Source organism: Electrophorus electricus, chromosome 7, assembly GCF_041902795.1.
Source record: "Electrophorus electricus isolate QZ-2024a chromosome 7, ASM4190279v1, whole genome shotgun sequence".
NCBI classification, from domain to species: Eukaryota; Metazoa; Chordata; class Actinopteri; order Gymnotiformes; family Gymnotidae; genus Electrophorus; species Electrophorus electricus.
In genome coordinates, this window is record NC_137503.1 from 32,230,001 (window position 1) to 32,250,000 (window position 20,000).

A 20,000-nucleotide genomic window follows, 5' to 3' on the forward strand; every position below is an offset into this window, starting at 1 on the left:
CTTAACAAATAAGTAGCATATTTGTGTGGGGGTATACTATTGAAATATATATGTGTGTACCATCCTCTTCTCAGTCTTACGATGATGAAAATCAGTCTGATGACATGCACACAATGCCTAGTGCATGTATATGTGTGTGTGTGTGTTCTCATTAGGCATAAAATGCATCACTTAGAATTAAGGTAATAGTTTGGTCAAAAATCTAAGTAAGTTATGCCCACCAATTATCACCATGCTAACCGCATGCTGGAGTTATCACTGACATAATGATCACATGGGCTGTTCAATCATCTCACATACAATAGCACCTATTGTTTCTGCCATCACGTGACAAAAGTAAACGCAATGTTCTTTCTTCGAGATAAGTGCTGTTAGGTTGAGCAAAGCAACATATTTTTGTTAACTTTCACATCTGTGGAATGGAAAAATGTGATTTTCCTTGAAAACATTTTCCTTGAAACCAAAAGAAGGTATTATATGCAACAATAAAAACACAGGACTCCACTTCCACTCTGACAACCTTTATTGCTGGGACTGAGTATAAAGTTGGCAGGCTTCAGTGCAGAATGCATGGGCAAGTGAGCAGCACACACAAACACACACACACAGTTTTGCTGAGTTTGCACACTCGCACGCACAGTGGCTCGTTCGTTTTGCCACACCCTCACTTTCGCACCTGAGCCACCCTGCGTAGCCCCTCCCCCCACTGAATAATCGCTCTGCTGCTCTCATTCAGTGCTGACAAAGGTGAGCGTCCAGATCAGAATATGAAACATACAACAGAAAACAAACAAACAAACAAACAAACAAACAAACAAAACCTAATTGCATAAACATTATAATTAATAGTAAAAGACATACAGTACTTAATATAAGTTACTACGTTTTCTTTTGGTAGACAGAGCTCCGTTCAGAAATGAAGCTCAAGACTTTTATTCATTGAGGAAAATCTGGCTTATCCTGCTTGCTGGGAACCCGGGATTTGTGACGTGGACGTCCTCTCCCAGTTTAATCATTCAGACAGGAGGAATTCCCAGTGTGACAGGACTGGTCCCAGTACCCACCAGCCTGCGTTCATGCTGGTTCAGAATGGGGCCTCCCATTCTGCAGACTTTTTGGCGATGGGGGTTCTTTCAAGATGACAAATGTTTGAGGCGTGATCAGAGGAATGGTGTATGTGCCACACTGGGCAACTAACTACTAGCAGAAGAATGACAGCGATGTGTGTTAAGTGTGTATAGGTATATACGCGTGTATTGCCTATACGATTGAAATTGGGTTTTTTGATATGTGAGACAGTGAATTTGAGGTTCATTGTCTTCAACAGTTAATGGACTTGAAGGTATCATATGAAAACCAGCCTACACACATACAACCGCTTAAAGAACCCAGTTTCACACAAACATACACACACAAACATACACACAGTCGTACAGTGCATCAAATGCCCACACACACGCGTACATTTTCTGACCTGCCCTGTAACCAGAGGTGACCTACACTACCACTTATGCCTGTATTCTTACAGACTCCCTGCTGAAGGACAGTATATCCTAAATACTGTTATCCCCTGATATCACTGTCCCACATACACAAATCAAGCAGTATAAAATCAATAAAAAGACAATGATATTTGTGTGTGTGTGTGTGTGTGTGTGTGTGTTTTAAGACTCTATATGACCAGTGTACTGTTACCGGATTGGGGCCCATAAATAGGTCAGGGCCCTCTTGGGCCCCTGTGTGATTCTGTGAGTCACCCCTTACATAAAGAGCAGACAGCTGTCTCAGAGATGCACGTTAATTCCCTGTTGAACATGTAGCAGCCGACATACATCTTTCTCACACACACACACACACACACACACACACACGTACGCACGCAAGACAGAAGGCTATATCGTACTTTTCTTTCACTACTGATCAACAGTGCTGATCTCTGACTTCTGTCACAGCTCAGTAAAATGGGAACTAATTGGTTATGGCATGCTCCTGCATGTGAGGACATGCATGCGCCCATGTTATGCTGCTGCAAGCACATTTTTTAAACATATTACATCCTTCATGTACACACAATACATTACAATTTGACATTATGAGTGACACACTGTACAGTCATGTCTCATTCCTTCTTTTTGAATCTATAGTGCATATCTGATATAGTGTACACCCACTCCCAGCCTGCCCAACCCGGAACATTTCTTTCCGAGGGTGGAAAGTAATCCAGATTACTCCTAGTATAGTTTCATTAGATTTGTATTATTGTGGTGGCCAGGCAAGGCAACTGATGGCTCACGAACTCTGAGTGTGAGCGTGCAGCTCTGGGTGTGAGCATCCAGCTGTGGGTCAGATAAGCAGCTCTGGGTGTGAGCGGACATCTCCAGCGTGCAGCTCTGGGTGTGAGCGTGCAGCTGTGGGTTAGATAGGTAAGCAGCTCTGGGTGTGAGCGTGCAGCTCTGGGTGTGAGCGTGCAGCTCCTGCGTGTAGCTCTGGGTGTGAGGGAGCAGCACTCTGCATTTGCAGCTTTGGCGTGAGCAGAGTCTCTCTAGAGCCGTTTCAGACGTCGCGTCCCGGCCGCCCTCCTACTGCAGCCTAGCGAACGCAAGAAGAAAGGGAGGGCACTTGGGGAAAGTGAGAGAGACCAAGAGTGAGGGGGGGGGGGGGGGGGGGACAGAGGGTGAAGGATGAAGCAGTCATAGTTTTCCCTTTGTCATGGTGAAGGGGTGGGGTGACATCATTCAGCTGGGTGGTTGGCGTGAATGTGCATTTGCCAGCTTTCTCCAAGGGCTTCAGCTTCCTGCATTTAAGCTACTGTCTCACCGCAGCCCCTTTTCATCCATTCCCCCTCTCCCTCCTCTGTGTGTGTGTGTGTGTGTGTGTGTGTGTGTGTGCGCGCAATAGTGGATGATCGAACTACCCTAAACATCCTTGCGATCCCCCGCGCACTCTGTGGCACTGTGTCCAACAGACCTTAGATCGCTCTACAGATTCCTCGGATCCTGACTGGCATCACTGCCCCAGATCACCTATCGCGTCAGGAACACAGCGAGCAGAATGGCCCATCTCAGTGAGAGAAGCTGAAACATTAAGCACTGAACTCCACCCTCCTTCACAGTTACTCTGGCTATGTGCAAAAGACAGATAATGGTTGCAGAACCCCAGAACAAAATCAACAGATATTTCTGTGGGCCTAAAGAAAGTGCTGGAATCGTGATGTAACACGGTATGGAGGAAGAGCGTTGGAGGACACCCTGGCTTTCTGAGCACAGGACTGCTGTTCCGTACCACTGCGAAGGTCTGGGCACACAGTTTCTATCAGCAGCAACTGAGCTCTCTCTTCCAAACAACTTTTTGTTTGTTTAATAGCTCTTGTGCAGTAAAAGGCCAGCGTTCAGCATTCGTCATTAAACTGTGGGTTTAGGTGCAGTGCAGAACAGCAGATGTGCCTGTTAACAACAGATTCTCTTGAACCAATTCTCGCAAAATGTGTCAGAAGGATATGAGACATAAATAGGCAACCACGGGCTGCTTAAGATGCATCCACTGGACGTCCACACAGCGACAATGCAGCGCATGTTTAGTTTACCAGACAGCCGCATCATGAGTCCTGACTACAGAGCCCACATCTCAGGAGGAGGACTGACATCCACTGTGATTTAGCCCATTGATTTAGAGAGAGAGAGAGAGAGAGAGAGAGAGAGAGAGAGAGAGAGAGAGAGAGAGAGAGAGAGAGAGAGAGAGGGAGAGAGGGAGAGAGAGGCTTTTATGGCTGTTACTTTGTTCCCCTTGCACACTCCACCACTGCAGAAAAACGGAGAGTGGAGGAAGGAGTTAGAGAGAAAGGGAGAGACCAGGAGAGAAGGGGAAGAATTAATTAGAGAGGATGGAGACAGAAGGGGGAACACCCCCCTCGACATCCCGGGGGTCAAATTCCTCCTACACTGTTCATTTGTGTCCAGCTGGACTCCAGTGAACACAGTAGATGTTAATGAGGCCATTGGTATATTAATGTGTCACACAGAAGAGAAGAGAAGATGATGCAAGATGAACACGCTGCTTCAGACCAAAAAAAAAAAGAAAAAGAAAGAAAGAAATCGATCCCTCAAACCTACAGCTGCGCTGTACTGCGACCCACAGCTGAAACCTACAGCCGCGCTGTACTGCGACCCACAGCTAAAACAACACAGTGTAGAATTACACTGAGGACTCCTACAATAGCTCCAAAAGTCCCTCAACCACAGCCATGATGCAGGGTTCCCCACTCTTAAAAAACCAACTCAAATACAATTTAACCAAGAGCAAATTAGCAGTAGTTCTAACTCTGAACATTTGATACTACTGATACCTTTTGTATCTACTGACAGTCCTGAGAGACAAAGTGCAGGGTAGGCTACAGTTATCAGCAGAGATGAGAAGAGGGTGAGGAGGCAAAAATGTTTTTCTTCTTCAGTGTTCCCAGGGTTAGCACTGGTCCCCTTAAATGTTCTGTCAAATATACAGGGACCTGTAAGATATAGTTTTCTCTACCCTATCCTGCGTTCTGTTTACAATGAGACACTTTAGCCCAAGCTAAAAAGTGGAGATACATTCGTTATCTCACACAGGTGGGGGGGTGTGTGTGTGCGCGCATGAATCTGCATTCCAAGAGCAGATTTCTGTACCACAGGCCACCTTTCCTGCATTGTTATCTGGGGTGGTTTAGCTCATAACCCCACCCCCCCTCCCCTGTAACACACACACACACACACTCCACTATAGGTGCCAAGCTTTTGGCTAAAGTACAGAAGTTAATTATTCTGGAAGATCTGTAGGCTGCAGTAGTGATAACTAATGTATGGTTATTATTGAACTGCACCTGGCTAGCAGATGACAAGATGTCCTCTCTTCTGTCTGCCGGACAATTGAACATTAATATTTATAGAGGAGTAGAACAGTAACTGTCCTAACCCCTCCTACTGTCTGCATTCCAAAGGGCAATGACATGGACATGGAAGCTTGTTTTTAAAGGTCATAGTAGACAGTGACGTCTCTTTCCCTCTCTCTCTCACACACACACAGTCACGCAGACAGAACTGTAAAAATTTAACCACCTTTCCTGTGCATCTACTTAATGCCTTCAAGGTTGCAACAGCCAGATCAATTTCCCCATGTGCCATGCGTGCACTTTACACTTTAGTGTTATTTATGGACACATCTAAACCACAGCATGCACAGACACACAGACCACCATCAGTAGTACACACCCTTAAAACCCCCGTGATCTCTTTTCCCCTTTAATACTTGGTATTAATACGCCATCTGTCCTAGGAGGGGTTAACACTTCTAAGCGTGCTCAAAACCCCAACACTGTTGACATGACGACACCGCCACGTGACCTGAAACATGAAACCACCCCAGTCAGCGACAGAGGTAGGAGGAGAGGAGGAGAGGCTAGACGAGTGATGGGGGGGAGGACGAAGAGACAACAGATCTGAATCAGTGAGAAAAGAGCTAAGGGGTAACCGCTATCACCCCAGAGGTCTTAGAGCTAACTCAGGCAAAGAGGGTAAACACACAGACTCTCAGAGTATGATTCAGTCCCATCACTTTGCAAGCCAGTGGCATTGAGTGTAAGGTAACAGGTGGAGGCAGATTTGAAAAGAATGACCGATATAAGATGATACGCATATATGTGAGATACGCATGCTGAAACAGCTCATAAAGGAAGTTCAGGTGTACGGTTTCAAAACTGCCACACTCCGATTCAGGCGCTCACAAACAAGCTGGCCAAGGGCGCGCAGGGCCAGAGACGTCAGCTAGGCCCTGCAGGGTTATGAGGTGCTGAGAGGAAAGAACTGTCCAAACTACATGATGAAAAGACTTAGATTTCCTTCATCTCTTAGCGTGCAAACATGCACACGCGCACACATACATACACACACACACACACACACACACACACATACACACACACACACACACACACACACACACACACACACACACACACACACACACACATACATACACACACACACACACACACACACACACACACACACACAGACACACAGAGATGCACATAAACACACACTATTGCTCTCAGTGCCACCTGTGCAGGTGTGCTATATTGCTGGATGGGTTACGTTGTGTGTGTAAGGCTTACGGTTACAGTGCATACAGGCTCACTGAGATCAGGTGTATCCTGACTAATCCAGTCAATCAATCAATAAATCTACTTAATCAATCAGCCCCCCCCCAGCACAAACCAAAGTCTCAGCAGCAGATCGTCCAGTGCATGCTTCCTCCTTCTCCTCTTCATTTGTTTTCCTGTGTAGGTCGTTCATAGCAACCCTCTTCCCCGCCCTCTGTCCGGAGACCTGACAGAGGTGTATCCCTTGACATCACTCCCTCGTGTGTGTGTGTGTGTGTGTGTGTGTGTGTGTGAGAGAGAGAGACACACACAGTTTGTGTTTGTGCGAGTGCATGTATATTTGAGTGTGTTATGTGATCGTGTGTTTATGCGAGTATCATTAATTAGCGATTGACTCCACTCAGTTTCAAGATGTTGAAAGGGAAATGATCAAACTCTGGCCCTCTCTCTTTCTCTTCGTCTCTCTCTCTCTCTCTCCGTCCGTTTTTCTCTGTCTGTCTGTCTTTTAGCCATGTTCAACCTCGATAGGATCCATTTTAACTCCTTACAGTTCTGTCATTGTGTGTGAAACCTCACAAGCACAAATACACACAGTGCCTGGGTTTAGTCTACTACTACTCAGTTATAGGCTCCAACGACTCCTTAATAATACTTGGTAATTAACTCAACACAGCCCCCTAGAAAAGAAATGCCCAGTCCTCAATATCTATACTTAACTATAATTTCTCTGTTACTCTTTCTATATCAATAACTTCTAAATTGAGACATTTTTAAGGTGCACTTCATCATAAAAACTCCAAACCCCAGCGTTCTCTGTGCATGGTTTACTATTGTCCTCCTCCACACTCCCTAACCCCAGTTCAAATCCCCTTCATGTCTCTCTTGTTAATCATCGTCTGTGTGTCACTGCGCTCAGGGTGCTGAGGGGGGATTTGTTGCAGTCACCAAAGTTGCCCCCCCCACCACCACCGCACAAGACAAACTTAGGTCCCCGTTGCCATGGTTGTTCCCGCTGCCCTGGACGGTGGCAGAGGGTGGCTCAGTTGTCCTCGTCATTGCTCTTTTTGTAGTGCTCACAGAGCACCATGAACACGCCCATCACCCACGCGGCGATGGTTCCCGCCGAGAAGATGATGAAGCCAACGACGGTGAAGAACAGGTAGTCCCAGTAGTCGAGACCCCGGTGACAGTCGGCGCGTAGCTGCTTCCCCAGCTCGGCCAGGCGCCGGCCCTGCATCGCCTCTGGGCTGTGGCACACTGTCTGACCCTCGTCTGGGCAGAAGGAGAGAATTGTGGGAAGGGGTAGGAGAAAGAACAAAGCAAAGTCTCTTTAATTTAATTAGTTTGATTTTTTTCTCCCCCGCCACCAAGACCCCCCTTTGGAGGACCTGTGGTAATTTGTTAGTGACACATTTCATGAATCAATGAGGGCCTCCTATAAGAGGGAAGACATGTACCCCAAATTAAATAAATAAATAATACAAGAAAGTAAAATTTTAAATTCTGAAACATAAGATAACATGCATACACAATTGATATTTACACTTAAACTCTAATAATTTTAAACTATTCACATATAGTGTGCATTTGTGTGTATATGGGGGTGTGTGGTTGCTCAATTAATTTGATTATAATGAATTGTTAAGGGTCATGCCAGTACCACTTTAATGGAACTGCCCGCACCTGTGAGTTTTTGCCAGGCAGGCAGAGACGAATAACTGTCTGATCGAACACGTAAAGATTACAAGCACGAGTACAGCTGAAAGGCTGTTCTTTTCCTGCCAATATCATGTTTTTGCTACTTTATAACTAAACTGCAGCATATGCTGGTTTGTTCCTTAGTCAGTTTCTCTCTCCCCCAACCCCCTGGACGACGGATGACACACACACACAAAAATACAGGTCAGAGACCATCATCCCTTTCTCAGAGCCTGAGCCCAGCAAAGCCTGTCAGCTCTACATATCACTCTGACAGAAAGATCAGTGTCTCACTCACACACAAAGAGTCCAGCTTATCTCTGATATCAACAGAGAGAGAGAGAGAGAGAGAGAGAGAGAGAGAGAGAGAGAGAGGGTTGGAGGAGATAAATTAATCTTTGCTCTCTCTTCTTTGTAGATATCAATAGATAGTCTGACAGGGACTGGGCCCTCTCCTTGATATATAACTCTAATAAATGGTGCCAATCAAACAGCATTCATTTCCCAATACAGCAGAAACACTTGGGACGAGAGAGAGGAGAGGAGGCTCATTAATAATCTATGGGTCAGCCTGGTCAGTCTTAGGGCTGAGGTAGACACAGGACAAACTGCAATTAAAACATGGGTGAATGTTTATGTTTGCATAGACATGCCTAATATATATAGCTCATGTGTTGTCATTTACTGTACATTTTACCATAGATTGCTGCCACAGATGCTGTTCATGTAACACTAACAACAAAACAATCCCTTAGCTCCAAGTCCCAGGTTCTTCAAACACATCAGACTGATCACTCATCCTGACTTTATAATCGTAACATATATATGCTATAAATGTAAATATAAATCAAACCTTCATAGAGTCTAGCCTTATGTGTTATATGCGCACACACTCACACACACAGACAAACACGCACACACATACACTCACAAACCTAACAAACAGAAAGGAGCAGCCTGGTCATTCAAGGGATCAGACATGTCCCAAACAGGTCTCAAACAGGCAAAATTAGCCGTGTTCCATTACGCAGGTTAGAACGATGATTACGGTCTCTCTTGCCTTCGTCCTCAGGGACACACAACTCCCTGCTAGTTCTCTTACCCAGCTCACACACCACACCACACCCACTGCACAGAGCAACAAAAACAGAGGAACCCTAGCAATTTAAAATACATGCATGTCAGTACATCCTTAACAATGGATACAGACATGGCAGAAGGTTATATACCGAGTTGGGGAATGAGAGGCTGAATATGAAATGGCTCCCTATTTGATGTTGAGCACACTATAAAGGGCATAGAGTAAGTGGCCTTCATACCCTGTGCAGTGCAGTGGAGGTTCAATTGGAGCACAGCCTCAGTTTCTCTGGTATCAGTTCATTACAAAGTGGAAAAAGTGCATCACTTTTGGCCATTAGACTACAGAACTGAGTGTCATATTTATACACTCAAAAATCACTTTATTAGGTATACCTATTCAACTGCAAATATCTAATCCACCAATCACATGACAGCCACTCAATGCATTTAAGCATGTAGACCTGGTCCAGACGACCTGCTGAAGTTCAAGCCGAGCATCAGGATGGAGAAGAAAGGTGATTTAAAGTAACACTGAAAGTGGTACGGTTATTCATGAGTTTTTCAGAAACTGATGATCTACTGTAAGCCCTAGAAATCTACAACAATCTCTAGGGTTTACAGAGGATGGTCCAAAAAAGAGAAAATATCCAATGAGCGGTAGTTCTCTGGCAAAAAATGTCTTGTTGATGCCAGAGGTCAGAGGAGAATGGCCTGGTTCGAGCTGATAGAAAGGCAACAGTAACTCAAATAACCACTCGTTACAACCGAAGTACGCAGAAGATGGGCTACAACGTCAGAAGACTACACTGGGAGCTACTCCTGGCAGCTAAGAACAGGCAACTAGGCAACAACTGGACAAGAAGTTTGGAAAAATGTTGCCAAGTCTTATAAGACTCGATTTCTGCTACGACATACAGATGTTAGGGTCAGAATTTGGCAAACAGCATCAAAGCATGGATCCATCCTGCCTTGCAACAATGGTTTAGGGTGGTGGAGGTGGTGTAGTGTGGAGGATATTTTCTTGCCCCTTTTTTGGTCCCTTAATACCAATTGAGCATATTGATTAAACACCACAGCCTGCCTGAGCATTGATGCTGACCATGTCCATCCCTTTAAGATGACAGTGTACCCATCTTCTGATGGATAATGCCAGCAGAATATTGTGCCATGTCCCAAAGCTCAAATCATCTCAAACAGGTTTCTTGAACATGATGTTGAGTTCACTGCTCTCAAATGGCCTCCACAAATCACCAGATCTCAATCCAATTGAGCACCTCTGGGATGTTGTGGAATGAGAGATTCACATCGTGGATGTACAGCCGACAAATCTGCAGCAACTGCATGATGCCATCATGAACCAAAATCTCCAAGGAATGTTTTCAGCACCTTGCTGAATCTATGCCACAAAGAATTAAGGCTGTTCTGAAGTAAAAAGAGGATCTAACCCAGTACTAGCAAGGTGTATCTAATATAGTAGGCTCTGTGTCTGTGTGCGCGCATGCATATCTATCTATCTATCTATCTATCTATCTATCTATCTATCTATCTATATATAGATAGATATATATAATCTCTCTCTCTCTCTCTCTCTCTCATATATATATATATATATATATATATATATATATATATATATATATATATATATATATATATATATATATACTGCCATAATTCTGCAGGGCATAAATGATATGATGTATATAAAATATATTAAAATAAAATATATGTTATTTTATTTTATTGCTACACTTTACAGACTGTAGCCCATGTGATGGACGCCATGCATATGTGGTCAGCAGCCCACCACACCATTTATCATCAGTAGCTTCTGACCACAGGGACAACTGCCAATGGGATATTGCTCCTCAACTCTCTCAGGGCAGTAATATGATAATGGGAGTTGTGCTTGTGCATTGAGAATGGTTTGCCACCCAAAGCCGTCCTGTCAACACTGTTTCTGTGGTCACTGGCCATCGAACAATGGTCATGGGGTCATGACCTATAGTCTCTCACTGTTAAGTATGAAGCACATGTTCAGGCCAGGTGCTGCAAATAAAATGGTCAGTATCTGTATAGTAATATATTCAGTAGCATGTGTGTCTTTGGCTGACTTTCACTGGCTTGACGGAGCACCGTTGATCATAATATTTTACTGCGGACAGGCCTCAATTAATCCAATGACCCAAATGGACCCAAACAGCTTCATAAACCTGATAATGCATTCAGCTGTTAGTGACATATCCACATCGGTTCACTTGAGGCCAATTTGATTACATTCTTAGATTAAAAGCAGTTCTGTTCTTAGTGCGCATGATGGAGCATTTATGGCATTTGAAGTATTTAAAATGGAGTATAGTGAGGGTTTGAACCCAAGGCTTAAGTGAACGCCAAGCCAGGAAGAGTGGAGTGCGGTGGGGTACAGTGGGGGTAAAAGCCAAAGTCTTTTATGACCACTGTTTGGGGACAATATCAGTGCAACCATCTGGATAGAGGGCACACGGGCACGGGTTACACTGGGGTGGCTTCAGGCCCGAGTCAGCGAAAAGAACACTGGAGTCTGCCTATGTGAAGATTCAGGCCCTCTCTCACACCAGTACACAAGTAGCATGGGGTGCCTTCATCAAATCCGCCCTAAAAAGGACCGAGATTGTTTAGGTCTGCCCTACCCATCAGAAGTGCACAGTAGTCCAGGCAGCTCCAGAATGGGCCATGTCACAGAATCCTCGCACTCTCCAAACTGACCTGACCTCACTTTTACCACACACACACACACACACACACACACACACTCTCTCTCTCTCTCTCTTCATACAGCTTTGTCTGTATGGAGACTGTAATATCCAAGGTCTCAATCTGTCCAATATGACACACCCTTCCTACTTCAAGTGTAGGTCGTTTTGAACCACCATCCCTCAAGAGACGGGGAAGACATGCCTCAAGACCCTTTTCTGTACTGGCGTCCAGGTGCTGTCTTCAGACATATAGACTGAAGAGCTACCTCTTCAAGAAGCACTTCAAGACACTTGATTAATCACTAAATCACTTGGAAAACAAAGTTACTTTTATGTGTTTTTATTGTGTGTATTTTCTGTGACGGTGTTCTAGCTCTGTGGTGTCATTAGTCTCTGGCCTAATGTAAGAATTTTTTCCTTGGAGACAACAAAGCACTTTTGTCTGTCACTATGGACAAGAGCATCTCCTCAATGCTGTAAATGTAAATGTAAATGCAAAATGTTTTTTTAAACCTTTCTTGAGAGGAAATTGTGGTCTGTTTACAAAATACTGCAATTCTAAACTACAGTCTCTAATACACATTCATTTCTGACATGTGTGTGTTTTGGTCAATTTTAATGCAAATTTGTGTGGCGCTCCCTTAAAATGTATAGAAACATTCCCAAATGGGGACAATTATGTTTGAGAACAAACTGAATATACAAGGTGTTTCTCTGTATGCCTGTGAAATTGAGGTCAGATGTGATTTTCGGTGCACTACATACAAATGCAGGATTAAGCAAGCTTCAAGTGCTTCATCTGCATCAGTCCATACGTACGCACGCACACGCACACACACACACACACACACACACACACACACAGGGGAGATATACACATGAACACACACTAACACACGACTCACTGTACTACTATTAAATAAATCAACAATTCACACACCATCTACCATCTATGAAGACACATTTCAGAACCAAAAGAAACCTGAAAGTTATTTGCAAGGATTTTTCCATCAGGGGTTGCAATTTTTCTAGCGTGATGCAAGAAAATAAGCTCATAATGATGCAGCATGCTTCGTTTCATACAGTGCAGTGCTACATTACCGCACTTAGCTGGCCATATCGTTTACATCTTATTACAAGTTTCTGAAGAGTTTGCAATATAATGTGGAAAGCATATTAAATGACAAAAGTGCTGATGAAACACGAGTTGTTTTTTGGGGGTTTTTTTCCCCTTTTCTTACTGACATTAAAAATTTACATAGTGACAGTCTGGTTTTGTTGCAGAGTCTGCAGTATGCAGGCTTACTTTGTATAGACAGGGGCGCTTTTTTGGCATGACACTTCATCAGGGCCTTGGAGTGAAAACTGGCACAAACCTCCATCCAGTGGAAAGGGGTGGTGTAATGCAGAGATGGAGACTCGAGTTAGTGACTTAACCCGGGACTTTCGTTTAACTGATTTGTGACTTGAGACTGAAAAACCAGAATCTATCCCGAATCACTCATTTTCTGCCTGTCAGTTCCGAAACGTTCGTGTAGAGTATTGATTTACTGATTGACTGGCTCTCACGCCGATGTTAAATGTAGCATTACATTTACATTACATAGTTGAAGTGCTACATGCAGCATCAAAATAAACGACACTGGCAAAACGACGTCGAATTTTATAAGACGACACACCGAATCTTATGTGCAGCAAGCATCCTAGCTAGTCTGTATCTGGAATAAAACGAATGCTTAGCCAGCTAGCTAGCTAATAAAATCCTTTTTCTTCCTAGAAAGCGCCACACATTTGATCAGTTTCTATATTTTGTAGCTATATGCTCCACTGTCCCATTGCCATTTTCTTTTTATCTAAAGTTAGTTTGCAGACCATCGTAAATTTAACATTAGGTTTCAGGTACTCTTCCATGTCTGCGGTTGAGAATGCACGTCAGCAACCTCATAAATAAATGAGACTATAAACTGTAAGTAATGAAACAAAAACTATAGACTCGACTCTGACTCGTAAAAAAATGACTTGTGAACATCTCTGGTGCATTATAACGGGTAGCAACATTGCCTCTGTCACGGGGACTTCGGTTCAACCCCATGTTGGGGCAAGTATACCACGCTGTACCAATATGACACCCTCGTCAATACTCCTAACACTACATATGCTTACTTCTGTAACAAGATTGAAACTGTAAGTCACAATGGAGTGTCTGCCAAATGTAGAAAAATGGAAGGGGAGTCTATTTTAGTCCAATGCCCCGCTTGGATCTTTTAGCGGCCGTCAGCTGCTGTAATTAGGAACTCACAGAGTGGGCTCTCTTCTGGCAATGCTGACGAAGAATCGAGCACCCTGTGAGGGATTCCACCTTCAAATGACTAGCCCCATGCCCTGCCCATGTAAACAGGCGCGCGCGCCCACACACACACACACCTTTATTCTCATCCATTTGTTCAGGTGAACATTTTAAGATCCAAATACTGATACATGTTTATATACACAGAGGTTGGAATATGATAGTTATTGATTACTATTCATAATTAATTCATTGTTAATCTGGAATTACTGGACTCACAACTGGTATCTGCAACATTTTTGAATAACACCACCATGAAATTACAACATACTATTGAAATTGTTGAAACATGTGTCAGTAAGCGTGTGTCACATGTGTCACATGTGTGAGTAAGCGTTACGCCAGTCCTGAACTAGTGATGGAACTGGGACCCTGTGAGGGCTTCCACGCATTCTGGAACCCACGTAGACTCATCCCATGCTTTAGGTTCTTATTTTAAACAGTTTTTTCTCTTTCTGTTTCTCTCTCTTGACAGACAGACACACAGACAGACACACAGACACAAAACAAAGCAAATGTGTTCTACTTAAGATGTTTGCGCAGCCAACACTGTAAACAGATGGCTCAGCGTCTGAGGAAGGCTCACGAGACATGCTTCCATTTCTCCTTTTCCCTTTCGCTCCATTTTTTCCCCACATCTGCACCTGCTGCTAGAGTAACCAAATGTCTGCCGGCATGGCCGCATCCTTATTACGCTGCTAATCCTTTTTGATTCCCATTGGTTCTGAGGCTTTCATATCAGGTAAATAATTTTGCATCCCCACAGCAGGAGCTGATCATCTCTGTAATGGCTGTATAACACTGAAACACTCTGTCTTATATAACTCTCCATGTGCAGGCCCGTGGGTTGATTGAGAGAAATGGTATGATAAATTAGTCTGATGCTGCCGTTAGACAATGCTGAATCTCACCATCACTTAAACAGATGCATCCACCAGACTATACCCTCGTGTCATACAATATCATGGAACACAAAACACTTTGAAGAATTTCTCCTGTTTCCTATTAGCAAGTGCAATAAACATTTCAGGATGGAGTTCATCTACTTGGAATGACTACAATATAACAAAGAAGTCTTTATGAGTCAAGCTACTCCTATCTGGATTACAGCTGGGGAAAAAACCCTGCACAAGCAGAAATGTTGAATAACTCAGATTTTAAATGGCCTACTCAGTCCAGAAAAAAAAAGTGTATTTCCAATGAGCCCAAACTCTATGAATCCCCAGAGTGAATAAGTGATTTAGCTGCAGTGTTTTCAGCATAGTTGGTAAACACACTCATATGCACGGACACACATATGCACACGGTGAAATAACCTAAGCGTTGTACCAATACTGCTGAGTGTACAGTGGAGTGAGTGTTCCACCACCCCTACTAATGAGCATGCCATAGCAGTGTTAGCCTAGCACAGCTGAGCCACTTACTTTTTAGTTAAGGAGATCTAAGCATACACTTTTTTCTAAGGGTCTGTTTGTCTTGAATCCCAGAAGTGCTACTAACATATGCAGCTGTTTGCATTGCCATGACAGCTCAGGAGGAAGGGGGATGAACACACCTGCAAAAATCCTGTCTCTGAAACAGAAGCGATTGGGATGTGCTCAGGCTTTGAAGAGGGAAAAGAGGCGCATGCATAGAAACCTTTGGTTGTTTTACCCGAACAACATGCCAGTCAGTAAACCCACGTACGCATCAAGCTTTGATGCTTCCAAATGTTTATCATCATTAACAATTTATCATATATATTTATACACTTACATATAAATTAAAAATGAGACCTGGTTTAATGATCAGGTCAAGATCAAAATTCCTTTGGTAACACTTTTCATTAATAGACAGGAACATTAATGGACACCACATAAGCATGAATTAATACACATTAATTTTTAATATATTTATATTTATTTATTTATATTTATTTTAGTTGTCATTACTGTAGCACTGGACACACTTAAAAATCTTTATTATGTTATATGGACTCATTAGAAAAGTCCTTATGTGTACATTAATCAAGGTACTTAAAATCATTACTATCATAGGTTAATGATTATTAGGCACATGGGACTGTTTAATAATGCTCAATCCTGTCCTAAATATTGTTTATTAATATGAATGTACCATTATTGTAAAGTTGTAGTGTTAGTCTAGCATTTCTTTGTGTGTGAGAGAGAAAACAGGAAAAAAACAAGTAAAGCAAAGATGGCAGATTTAGGTTTAGATTTTGCCTTTTATAATCCAAAGCTATGCCATTTATATCCACTTTCCTAGTAATGTCTACCTTACACCTCCGTCATACGCGCACACACACACACACACACACACACACACACACACACACACACACACACACACACGCACACACACACACCTCTCTGTGCTCCTTTTATGAGATACACCTCTCTTATGTGTGCATTTTAAAGGTATATATTTACACACTGTAGACACTGTGTTGCCATGCAGTTTGTCAGCCACCCTCTGCCCTGTTCATCATTGGTCATTTTCTGACCACACGGTCATTGCTGATTGGATATTATTTGGGTTGGCATTACCATTCGCACCACAGCAGTGAAACTGACATGGGAGTAGGTGTAGCACCAGTATGATCTGGTATCACTGCTGAGCTAAGAGCAGACTGCCGCCCAAAACTACCCAGCCTAGAGTGGTCCTGTGCCCACTGATGAGGAGCTGGTGGGTGGCACAGACTGGGCATGGCACCAGGTGGGCTGTAGTCTCCACACACCAATGATGTGTTTCTAATTAATAAACATGTCTGATAAAGCAGGTGGGTGGTTAAGGGGAACTAATCTTAGAACAGCTGTCTCATTATTTCTCTGAGCAGATGTGTCAGATGTGTGTGCGTGCGCGCGTGTGTAAGTGCATGATTCTCAATCACAGACCTGGCTCTGTTTACGGAAACCCTGGTAATCACCTAATGACTTGAATAAGTCTGTGTATGTCACGGGGACACAAAACAAAAACAAAACAAAAGGAGTTACTGGGTTTGAGAAACAACTGCGCATGTGTATCGTCATGCGGCACACCTACACTGCAGACAATGGACACTTCCGGAATTCTGATACTTCTCATAACGTGATACTGATACTGTTGTTAGGAAAACAGCACAGAAAACAGAAGCCAGCATGGAGCAATGCATGCAAGAACATCCAGTTGCAGTTTATCCAAGAGCAAGTGCTTCTTTAATTTAGCTGCAGGACAACTGCAGGAGTCACTTGTGATTCATGAGTATGAAAGTGCCCCAATGACTTTATGACTAAATCCTCTTAGATGGAAAATCTAATGCCTGTCCTGAGTATGTTCACTGAACTACTCTATCACTTAGACATACACAAGTACAGTCACAGACTCACACAAACCCACACAGGCGCGCGCGCACACACACACACACTCACACTCACTCTATGATGCACTGTTTGTGTTTGCATTTCCTCTGCCTCAACTGTTAACCTTTGAGCACAGGAGGGTTACCTGCCGCCCAGTAAACACTGCTATTTTTAACCCCCCCATCACCATTATATATTTGTATATATGCTAATCTTTAAGAGGCAGGAGGCGGGTACGTTTTCCCACTCTCCCTCTCTGCATATCAGTGATGAGGAACTTGGAGACAGACAGCAGCACAGTGGAGAGAATTACTGTGCAAAGCTGTTTTGCAGCGAGCTCAGATCCCCACACCGACACCCCCCCGGGCTGTGTCTTCCACTCTGTAGTCCAATGCTTTACGTTACTCTCTGTTCTGACATTTGGAAATGCACATCATGTGCGATTTTGTGCCGACGCCTTCATACACACTGAAACGATACTGACAGGCAAATTTTACCCAGTGGTGTACTGTTCCCTCCAAGATGATTTCCCAATGTAGTGGTCATCTTGTTCAGATATTTGCAATAACCCAAACATGTAAAACATTAATTCCCCTTCAGTGATTTTTAAGGAGATGTGCTTAGTGCGGGTTTTGTGCAGTGGTTGTCTTGTCTTGTGTCATGGGTCGCTTGCCATTGTGTTGCATATACTACTAATTGAATAGCAGGGCATTGCTCTGATCACATGACCTGTGATAACAGGACCTTGATCAGACCTCCCAGGGTCCAATATGTGCCAACTTAAGACTGGTTTATGATTCTGTGAAGATCTGTGTCTGTATATCTGCAAACATGTGCACAGATATACAATACGCAGAAACTGGATAGGATGTCAGCCAACATACTTTAACGTAACTTGGGCAGCACCTACACCAGAATGTACAAGACTCACACTCAGCAGTATCTATACTCTAGGTTTGTCCTATCTCTCTGCAAGATTTCAACGCTGATTTCATTATTCTTCTAATATTTAAAGGACAGGTCAAATAAATGTGTGTAATGCCATACTCTTTCTGAATGTTGATCCTCAAACTCCTTTTTTTTTTTTTTTTAGTTTGGGTCAAGTATTGTTTGTGTCTCATGACCAGCCACCAAACACTAACCAGACAGCAAATCATCTTTTTCCGACACATACCTTTGCAGCCCCGCTGGGTGTGTAGTTCAGATTTTGGAAGTGTGCACGTCAGGGCGTCTACAGAGACCTATATGTGCGTGCTTCTGAATGTTACACTCACCCTTGACTCTGTTCTCTGCGTTGCAGTGCAGAGAAGTTTATGTGGCTCTTTGAACATGTATGAACCAGCTTTAAAGATCTGCAAAAACTACTGCTCATCTGAAGAGAAAATTCCATCTTTAGGGAATAAGAGAAAGCAGGAAGACCTCAGAAAAGTGTCATGGACAAAATTGGTTCTCTTATCACAGGGCTTTTCCCACACTATAACCTATCGGCTTAGCCAAAACAACATATATCTCACCTCTCACAACCAATAACAATAGCTGTTATTACTACAAAGATTATGTTGATTTTATGTCTCGCGACCTTTGTCTGGAACTGCAGGGAATGAGCTGAGGCAGATTACACAGAGGTCAATACCAGAAACATCATGATACTTTAGAGTGAGTGACAGGAATGACGGATTACTGTTTGTTAAGTTGAAATGAACCATTATGTTTCACATTTAAAAAAGCTGGTTCCAGGGGAATTGATATTTGCTCGTGTTGTGCTCCTATACTTGCGCTTTCCTTCAGGAAAACATCTTAGGTCTATAGTTTGGATCTTTTTAACATCATCTTCGTTTTTTGTGCAATTATGGATCTCGTGATTTTAAACACTGAACCACCACCCCCCCATCTGGTTCTCAGTTCGCCAACACACCCCTCATCCAGCATTGTGGTCATCAAAACCAGACCACTGCTCTACTAAGCCTCAGACTGGGGCTCAGCACAGGGAAAGAGACTAAGGCACACAGTACAAAAAAGGTGAAGGGCAAAGAGTATAACAAGAGAGAGCGAGAAAGAGGGTAGCATGATGAGAGTTTAACAATGGTTTCCTCTCTTTCTGTCTTTCTCTCTCTCTCTCTCTCTACCTCTGTCCTTCCCTCTCCCAGACAGAGCTTTGCTGGAGGGTACAACACTCAGTGCCTCAGATAACAATCTGATTCTCCCTCTCTCTGACACACACACACACACACACACACACACAAAGCCAGGTAATCACAGACACACACACACACACACAAAGCCAGGTAATCACAGACACACACACACGCGCACACACACACGCATGCACGCACGCATGCACGCACGCACGCACGCACAAAGCCAGGTAATCACGCACACGCACGCACGCACACAAAGCCAGGTAATCACAGACACACACAAACACACACATATGCACCATTCACTGCATCCTCTCAAGTCCGATCTCAGGAGACAAGACTCCATTAATTGAGGGCAAAGCTTGATTGTTCAACCGATGACCCATAGGTCAAAAGGCATCCATACACAGACGATCTGGAGGTCACAACATGATGCCCTCGACAACCTTTTGGTCATATGACCAGACCGCTACCTCTATGCATTAGCCTATATGCGTGACTTTGGAGGTGTGCACATAAGGACATGTGATTTTG

At 43.6% G+C, this 20,000-nt stretch overlaps 1 protein-coding gene across 1 annotated transcript in view; it reads right to left on the reverse strand.

The window, feature by feature from the left end:
• Positions 1-505: 505 nt before the first annotated feature.
• The window catches only part of lrrc52 (leucine rich repeat containing 52), a 25,624-nt gene continuing 6,129 nt past the window's right edge, over positions 506-20,000 (reverse strand). The window contains exon 2 of the mRNA XM_027032197.3: positions 506-7,402. Coding sequence (XP_026887998.1) covers positions 7,170-7,402 — 233 coding nt within the window. The 3' untranslated portion in view covers positions 506-7,169. The remainder of the gene's footprint in view (positions 7,403-20,000) is intronic.